The sequence below is a fragment of the Galeopterus variegatus genome, unplaced genomic scaffold (genome assembly GCF_000696425.1).
Source record: "Galeopterus variegatus unplaced genomic scaffold, G_variegatus-3.0.2 Scaffold145, whole genome shotgun sequence".
In the NCBI taxonomy this organism is placed as follows: Eukaryota; Metazoa; Chordata; class Mammalia; order Dermoptera; family Cynocephalidae; genus Galeopterus; species Galeopterus variegatus.
This window is the reverse complement of record NW_007726256.1, coordinates 258,492-267,702: the sequence shown is the minus strand read 5'-3', so window position 1 is coordinate 267,702 and position 9,211 is coordinate 258,492. Positions and strand designations below refer to the sequence as shown.

The 9,211-nt window shown below is 40.4% G+C and overlaps 1 protein-coding gene across 1 annotated transcript in view; it reads right to left on the bottom strand.

Annotated features, from left to right (window-relative positions):
- The window catches only part of RABGAP1L (RAB GTPase activating protein 1-like), a 474,386-nt gene that overhangs the window by 247,676 nt on the left and 217,499 nt on the right, over positions 1-9,211 (bottom strand). Inside the window, exon 2 of the mRNA XM_008591134.1 lies at positions 1,468-1,542. Coding sequence (XP_008589356.1) covers positions 1,468-1,542 — 75 coding nt within the window. The remainder of the gene's footprint in view (positions 1-1,467; positions 1,543-9,211) is intronic.

Below are 9,211 nucleotides of genomic sequence, written 5' to 3'. Positions count from 1 at the left end.
CTTATTCTATTTATTCTTCTTAGATGATCTGATCTACTCCCATGATTTTAGCTTTGATTTCCCCCCCAAGCATCAGTCTCCAGAATCCAAATAGTTGATAGAAAGGTCCACTTAGATGCCTGAGAAATATCCCAAACTAAAAAAATTAAAAACAAAATTCATCATCAACTCCTAAACTTTTCCCTCCATTCATTCTCAGTGGATATATTTTCTATCTCAGCCCAAAATACCACATCAACTCAGTCACCAAAGCTAGAAACCTAGGCATGTCACCTTTGATCTTTCCATTGCCAATCCATCAGCAAAACCTACCAATTTTGCCTCCTGAATGTTTTAAAATTCTGCTTCTTTTTCCCTGGGTCTCAACATCTTTCGTTTAGATAGATATTTTCTAAAACTAGTCTTCCTGCTGCTGCTTGCCCCCTTCAATTCCACTCTCTACACAGGTATAATAAGAATTTATCTGAAATGATCATCTGACTATGTTATTCCCTTGCTTTAAACTGAGCAATGGCTCCTCACTGACTTTAAAGTCTACATTTTTGACATGATTTCACAGTGTTCATAATTTGGCCTCTGCCCATTTTACTTCACAATACTCCCTACAAGCAAGTCCTACAGTAAACTGTAATTTCATATTTTTCTCTTTGTATACTTTTTTGTGTATAGCCCTTTTGTATTTCTATACATTTCCTCATGTTGATACTTTTGTCTAGAATTCCCTACCACTTCCCTGTCCCCTCTTGCTTTCCCCAACCTCAATTATTTATGTCTTGGCAAAGCTGCCACCTCCTCCAGAAAGTCTTTCCTAAAAATTCTGGCAGAACTGGGCTGGACAATTCTCTCCATTCTCTTATCTGTATATTCACTGAGCACACTATAAGTCCTTTAGTGTGCATGCACTATTTTTGTTATCAGAAAAGAGAATAAAAATAACAAGTGTGTGCCTGTGTTATTTGTGCCCCATCCTGGACTCTGAGGTCTTTGAGAACACAAATTATAAGTGATTCATCTTTGTAACCCTACTTGCTAGCCCAATACCTGGCAACTGATGCTCAATACATGTCCTCTTAAATGAAGGTGACTGACAGGAAAGAGAATATAAAAAAACAAATCACAGAAAAGATAAAAGACTTCCTTGCCACAGTATAGTGGTTCATAAAGGCCCAGGTCCTGATATTTGGGCAGTGACATTGACTTCTTTAATTCTGAGGAGTTCTAGTTAAAAAAAAAAAACTCCAAATAAGCAATTTATTTCCTTCTAGCCAGCAAAATTAATTCTATTGAGAAAGTCTCCTGTTCTTGACATTAGATCTCTTACTTTATCACCCTAGGTACATTTTTAAAAACAAATGCCATATGCAATCTTCATCAAGAAAATGGAAAATAAGAAGGAAGAACAAAACCAGTAGAAAATAAAATAAACTTGGCAGCACTGTGCTATTTTTCACATAGAAAATTACTTACATGCAGCAGCAATACAGCAGCAAGAAAAGACTGTCCTTGACAGTACCCAATGTCTTCATCATATACAGAGTAGGCCTAGAGAAAAGACAAAGGAATACTGTAAACATTCACAGATTTTAACGTAAGTGTTAGCTCACATCAGGCTGCTGTTTGTTCCCGTCCCTGGGGGGTTCAGCACAATTTCACTGGTCTTTCAATTTGAATGTGTGTACCATTAGCACAATGGGATCCCTCAAAGAGGCTGTGTGTTTCCTAAAGCAGTTCTAGATATCCCATTATCCCAGAACCATCTTTAGAATTTGGAAAGAAAGAGATGCTCAGAACACCTAATTTTAAAAGATCCATTATGATTTGAGGTCAGATGTATGAGACCACGGGAGGCAGGTGCAAGGAGTGGGTAAGAGGAAGAAGGTACCAAGGTTGATGTGGGAGTTCTAATGTACTACAAGAGGGAAATCTTGAAGCTTCTGAGAGTATAGTGCAGATCCACTATTTTGACAGCCTGCCACTCCCAAAATTACCCTCTAGAACCTCTAGAAGTTCTCAAAGAACTTCTAAACTACCCTCCCACTTTCCAGGAGGGTGAAAAGTAAATATGGCTCCTCCCATCTATACCACTGGGGCAAACCAGAGACATTTAGCATTGCCCTGTGCTTTTTTCAGAATACCCGAGAGAAAAACTCATGCCACATATACACCTGCTATTACAGGTGCTCTGGCTATTCCACATCGTTAATGTCATTCTAACCAGGCTGGCTAGAATATAGCCAAAGAGGCCCATTCATGGGAAATATAGCACTCCTTGAGAAGTAACTATCATACCATTCAACTTAACATTCACCTCCTTGTCTTCAGAGGAAAGGAAATAACGTTCTATGTTCCATATACACTAACTAGTACTTCAAACATCTGAAATTATAATATGTTTTTAAAAGACACCCCACCTCAGCAAGATACCTGGCCTTGTTCTCATGCTGACTGCAAGTTCCAGGAGCAGCAGAGAGCAAGCCCCAGTGTGCAAGTACATTGCCTGCTCATGTCATGTCTTGTATTGTCCCAGTGGCCACAGCAATTACATATCCAAGCCCAGAGTCAATGTGGGAGAGGCCTACCTAAGGGCATGGACATTGTGGGCCATCCCTGCCACAGTCTACCACACCTGAGTTCCTTCACTTCTTTCTACTTGGGCTTAGGTGTGCCCAAGTGTTTAAGGTCAGCTGACCTGTATTTATTAACCTAATTGTAGTAAAGTACTTAAGGAATTTTTTAAATTATATTTTTGAGGAGACATAATATATCAAGATATTTTGACCCCTTATCTTTTATCAATTTTCCTTTATTTCTTTTCATTAGTTTTCCAAATTACTATAGTCTGACGTAACAACCATGATGAATGGGATGGGTTTTGGTGGAGTCTAGGGGGGTTAAGTCTGTGAATAATCTGATCACTGTTGAGAGACTATTAATCTAGATAGAAGATGGAATAGGAGTTTAAAAAAACTGGGGGCCGGCCCGGTGGCGCACTGCTACAGTGCGCCGCTTGAGAGCGCGGCGGTGCTCCCGCCAAGGGTTCGGATCCTACATACAGACCGGTTCCTGCTCACTGGCTGAGCGAGGTGTGGGAGCAACACCGAGGGTTGCGATCCCGTTGCCGGTCCCGGTCCGGTAAGGGCGCGACACTGAGGGTTGCGATCCATTGCCGGACACGAAAAAAGACAAATAAACGAAAAAAAAAAAAAAAGACACCCCATACTAGTTTTTAGGAAACTGAATCAGTTACAGTAGGCAGAGTGTGCCAAACAAAGAGTAAAGAATAGGAGAGATAGAAAGCTGTTTCTATAGAAGTCCAAATAGTAAATATTTTAGGCTTTGAAGGACATTTATGGCTATCAGTTGCTTTTTTAAAAAAAACACAATCTCTTAAAATGTAAAAACGACTCTTAGGTTAAGAACAGTACAAAAACAGGCTTCACGGGCCATAGTTCACTGTCCCCTGATTTAGAATTTAAAAAAATATATCAGGTCCTACTACAATTATTTTTAAAAGACAAACATTCCTAGAGTGCTGTTGGAATCCTGGAAATGTATCCTATCTATGTGTTGTGCTTCATTTCAGTGAGGGAATTTCCATTTAATTTGCATAATACAATGCATCGTAATTTTATGATTATAAAAATTGTCTCTGTCCAGGTCAATGGTTACCAAAGATAACTAGGAAAGGTTACTATAGGGAGGTTAAATGTGGTATCCCCCATATGCCAAAGTAGTTGGAGTACAGGGTCTGGAACTCTTTCCTGCTTAGAAAAACAAAAACAAACCATATTGAAGTATGGCCTATATTTAATGAAATGCATACATTTCAACTGCACAATTTCTTAAGTTGGGGCATTTACATAATCCCACCACTACAGAACATTTCCATCACTCCAGGATGTTCCCACATGCCTCTTTGTAGTCAAACACCTCCACTCCAGGCAACCACTGATCTGATTTTCATCACAATACTTTAGCTTTGTATCTTTCAGAATTTCATATAAATGAAATCACATAATATGCACTCTTTTGTATCTAGCTTCTTTTACTCAGCAAAATGTTTCTGAGATTCTTCCATGTTGCTGTGTACATCTGTAGTCCATTCTCTTTCGTTGCTGAGTAGTATTCCATTGTATGAATATACCACAGTCTATCCATTCTCCTGTTTCTAGTATTAGCTAGTATGAATAAAGCTGCTATATAGATATACATATATATATATAAAGCTTTTTGTGGGTACAGGTTTTCATTTTCCTTGGGTAAATAACTAGGAGTAGCCTGTTTCTAGTATTAGCTAGTATGAATAAAGCTGCTATATAGATATACATATATATATATATAAAGCTTTTTGTGGGTACAGGTTTTCATTTTCCTTGGGTAAATAACTAGGAGTAGAGGTTCAGGTTCAAATTGTTAAGTACATGTCTAACTTTATAAGAAACTGCCAAATTGTTTTTCAATTGTTTTCAAAGTGGTTATACAATTATTACACACACACCCCAGGAATGTATGAGGGCACTCATACATTGCACATCCTTGTCAATATTTGATACAGTTGGTCTTTTTCCTTTTATTAATTCCTGTGGTTTTGACTAGCCTTTCCTTGATGGAAAATGATGTAGAACACATTTTCATGTGCTTTTAGGTAATTGGTGCATCTTTTGTGATTATTCAACTTCTTGACCAATTGTTTAATTGGGTTGCTCATCTTATTGTTGATTTGTTGGAGTTCTTCATATATTCTGCTTACAAGTCTATCTTAGTCCATTTGGGCTGCTATAACAGAATACCATAGACTGAGTAGCTCATAAACAACAGATATTTTTCACAGTTCTGGAGGCTGGGAAGTACAAGATCAAGGCACCAGCAGATTCAGTGTCTGGTGAGGGAAGATTTCCTGATTCATAGAAATGGCGCCCTCTCACTGTGTCCTCACGAGGTAGAAGGGCAAACAAGCTCCTTTGGGCCTCTTTTATAAGAGCACTAATCCCATTCATGAGGGCTCTGCCCTAGTGATCTAATCACCTCTCAAAGACCCACACCTCTTTATATCATTCCCTTGGTGGTCAGGATTTCAACACATGAATTTTGGAGGGAGACAAACACTCAGACCATCTCAAAGTCCATTGTTGGCTATATGTACTGCAAATATTTTCACCCCGTCTGTGGCATGCATTTTCATTTTCTTAATGGTATCTTTTGAAGAGCGGGTTTAAATTTTGATGAAGTTCAACTTAACAGTTTTTTCTTTTATGGCTTGTATTTGTGTGTATGTGTGTCCTGTTTTCATGTCACGAACATTTTTTCCTTCGTTTTCTTTTAGAAGTCTTTTAGTTTCAGCATTTATGTGTAGGTCTGTGATCCACATTGAACTAAGAAGTTTTGAAACCAGGTAGTCTGTCCTTCCACTTTATTCTTTTCAAAATAATTCAGGCTATTCTAGGTTCCTTGTATTTCCATATAAATTTTAGAATCAATTTATTAATTTCTACCAAAACATGTCTGCTGCAATTTTGACAGGGATTGTGTTAAATGTATAAATAAATTTGGTAAATGACATCTTCACAATACAGTCTGCCATTCATAAACATGGTATATCTCTTTCCATTTATTTAGATCTTCTTTAGTTTCTCTTAGTAATACTTTGTAGTTCTTAATATAGAGATCTTGTACATCTTTTGCTAAATTTCCTCCTAAAAATTTTATAATTTTTATGCTATTAGAAATACGGTACTATTAAATTTTTGTTTTCCAACTGTTTGTCGTTAGTATATGGAAATAAAATTTATTTTTGTATATACTAAAATAAATTACGCTATAACCTTACTAAATTCACACACAAGGGTCCGTCAAAAAGTTTGTGAAAAAATAGAATTAGAAGATTATAATACAACTCCTTCCATGAAAAATTTTAAGATCTATTAGTGTTAGTTGCTTTTTAAAATATTCCGTCAAAAAGTTTGTGAAAAAATAGAATTAGAAGATTATAATACAACTCCTTCCATGAAAAATGTTAAGATCTATTAGTGTTAGTTGCTTTTTAAAATATTCCTTTGAATTTTTTACATGCATGATCATGTTGTCTGTGAATGTCACAGTTTTACTTCTTCTCACCTGTATGCCTTTTTTTCTCCTTGCCGTCTTGCACTGACTCCACTACTGTATTGTACAGTACACCAATACAATGGTGAATACAAGCGGTGAAAGACAAAGGACATTTTTGTCTTCTTCCTGGACTTATGAGTCAAATATTCAGTCTTTCACCTTTAAGTATAATGACAGCTGTAGATTTTCCAGAGTTGTCCTTCATCAGATGGAGGAAATTTCCCCCTCTTAGTTAGCTCAGTATTTTTATCTTGTATGGGCACTGAACTTATAAAATGCTTTTCATGCATCTATTGCAATAATAATACTACTTCCTCCTTTATTCTGTTAATGTGGTCAATTACACTGATTTTCAAATGCTGAACCAACTTTGTATACCTGGGTTGAGATTTATTATCCTTTATGCTGCTGAATTTAATTTGCTACTTTTTTCAAAGACTCAGCTTTTGGTTTTATTTTTTTCTTTTGTTTATGTGTTGTTTTAGTCCATTTTGTGTTGCTATAACAGAAATACCTGAGACTGGGTAATTTATAAAGAAGAGAGGTTTATTTGGCTCACAATTCTGGGACAGTTGCTTCTGGCACGGGCCTCAGGCTGCTTCTACTCATGGCAGAAAATGGCAGGGAGCCGGTGGGTACAAGCAGATCACATGGTGAGAGAAAAGCAGGAGAGGGAAAGAAGGTGCCAGGGTCTTTTTAAGCAAGAAGCTCTCGTGGGAACTAATAGAGTGAGAACTCACTCATTAATCCCCCCACCCCCAGGGAGAGCATTAATCCATTCATGAGGGATCCGCCCCCATGACTCAAACAGCTCCCAACACTGCCACATTGGAGATCAAATTTCCACGAGTTTTGGAGGGGACAACACATCCAAACTCCATCATTCTGCCCCTGGCCCCCCAAAACTCATGTCACTCTCATATACAAAGTAGAATCAATCTATCCCAACAGTCCCCAAAGTCTTAGCTTGCTCCAGCACCAACTTAAAAGTCCAAAGTCCAAAGTCTCATCTTAGACCAAAAGCAAAAGTCCTTCCAGCTTTGAACCTGTAAAAAAACCAAATTTATCTACTGCCAAGATACAATGGTGGAACAGGCCATGGGTACACGTTTCCATTCCAAAAGTGAGGAACAGGCCAGAAAAAAGGAAAAACAGGCCCCAAACAAGTCCGAAACCCAGCAGGGCAGACATTATGTCTTAAACCTCCAAAATAATCTTCTTTGACTCCAAGTCCTATATCTTGGGCACAACTGGGCGTCTGGGCCCCCAAAGCCTCAGGCAGCCTCACTCCCACATATCTGCCAGGCACAGCCCATTGGGCTGCACTTGTGCCTGCAGCTTTTCCAGGGTGGCGTTGCACGTTACCAGTGGCCCTGCAGTTCCAGGGTCCTGGAGGCAGCCCTGCTGCCTTGGCTCTATGAGACATTTCCCTGGTGGGGGCTCCAACCCCACTTTCCTGCTCAGCATTGCTCTAGTAGATGACCTCTGCAGTGGCTCTGCCCCTGTGACAGGTCTCTGCCTGGGCTTCCAGGCTTTTCCATACATCCTCTGGAATCTGGGTGGAGGCTGCCATGTCTCCACTGCTCTCACGTCCTGCCAGCCTGCAGACTTAACACAACGTGGGTGCCACCGAGATTTTGGGCCTCTACTCTCCAGGGCTGCTGCATGAACCACATTTGGGGCCACTCCAGCCGGAGCAGCTGGGATGCAGGGAGCAGGTTCCTGAGGGCAGCTGAGCCCCAGGTCTTTCCTCCAGGATAACTCAGTCCTTCTAGGCCTCAGGGTCTGTGATGGGTGGGGCACCCTTCCAGACTTCTCAAATGCCTTTAGGGCATTTTTTCCATTGTCCTGGTTATTAGCATCTGACTGCCTCACCCCAAGATAATGTCTTTAGTAACCAGTTTATCTGCTTCACCCTTGCATTGTTCTCTGGCTTTCTGCTCCTTTACCGCATGGCCAGGCTGCAAATTTTCCAAATCTTTACGCTCTGATTGCCTTTTAAATTCAGCCTTTACATCATGATTCTGCAGCCATAACTCAGAGTAGGCTCTGAAAAGCAACCATGCAGCTTGCTTAATGCTTCGCTGCTTAGAAATTTCTTTGGCCAGGGCCGGCCCGGTGGCGCACTGGATAAGTGCGACGCTTGGGAAGCGCGGCGGCACTCCCGCCCGAGGGTTCGGATCCCACATACAGACCGGTTCCCGCTCACTGGCTGAGCGAGGCGCAGGAGCAACGCTGAGGGTTGCGATCCCGTTGCCGGTCCCCGGTCCGGTACGGGGGCAACACTGAGGGTTGCGATCCGTTGCCGGACACGGAAAAAGACAAAAGACAAAAAAAAAAAAAAAGAAATTTCTTTGGCCAAATGCTCTGGTTCACAACTCTTAAGTTCCAACTTCCACAAAGTCCAAGGGCATGGACACCATGTAGCCAAGTTCCTTGCTATGGTGTAGCAAGGGTTATCTTTTGTCCAATTTCCATTAAGTTCCTCATTTCTATCTGAGACCTCATCATCCGCACGGCCTTTACTGTCCACATTTCTATCAGCATTCTGCTCACCACCACATAAGTCTCTAAGAAATTCCAAACTTTCCCTTGTCTTTTTCTCTTATTCTAAGTCCTCCAAACTCCTCCAGCTGCATCTGGCACGGGCCTCAGGCTGCTTCTACTCATGGCAGAAAATGGCAGGCAGCCGGCGGATACAAGCAGATCACATGGTGAGAGGAAGCAAGAGAGAGAGAAGCAAGAGAGAGAGAAGGTGCCAGAGTCTTTTTAAGCAAGGAGCTCTCACGGGAACTAATAGAGCGAGAAGTCACTCATTAATCCCCCCTCCCCCAGGGAGAGCATTAATCCATTCATGAGGGATCCGCCCCCATTAATCAAACAGCTCCCAACACTGCCACATTTAAAATCAAATTTCCACGAGTTTTGGAGGGGACAACACATCCAAACTACATCATGTGTTTTCTATTTCATTGATTTCTGTTCTTACCGGTTCTTACCTTTACTATTTTTTTCCTTCTATTTACTTTAGGTTTAACTTGGTCTTTTATTTTCTAGCTTATTAATATAGAAACTTAGATCTTTCCTCTAATGTGGCCATTTAAAG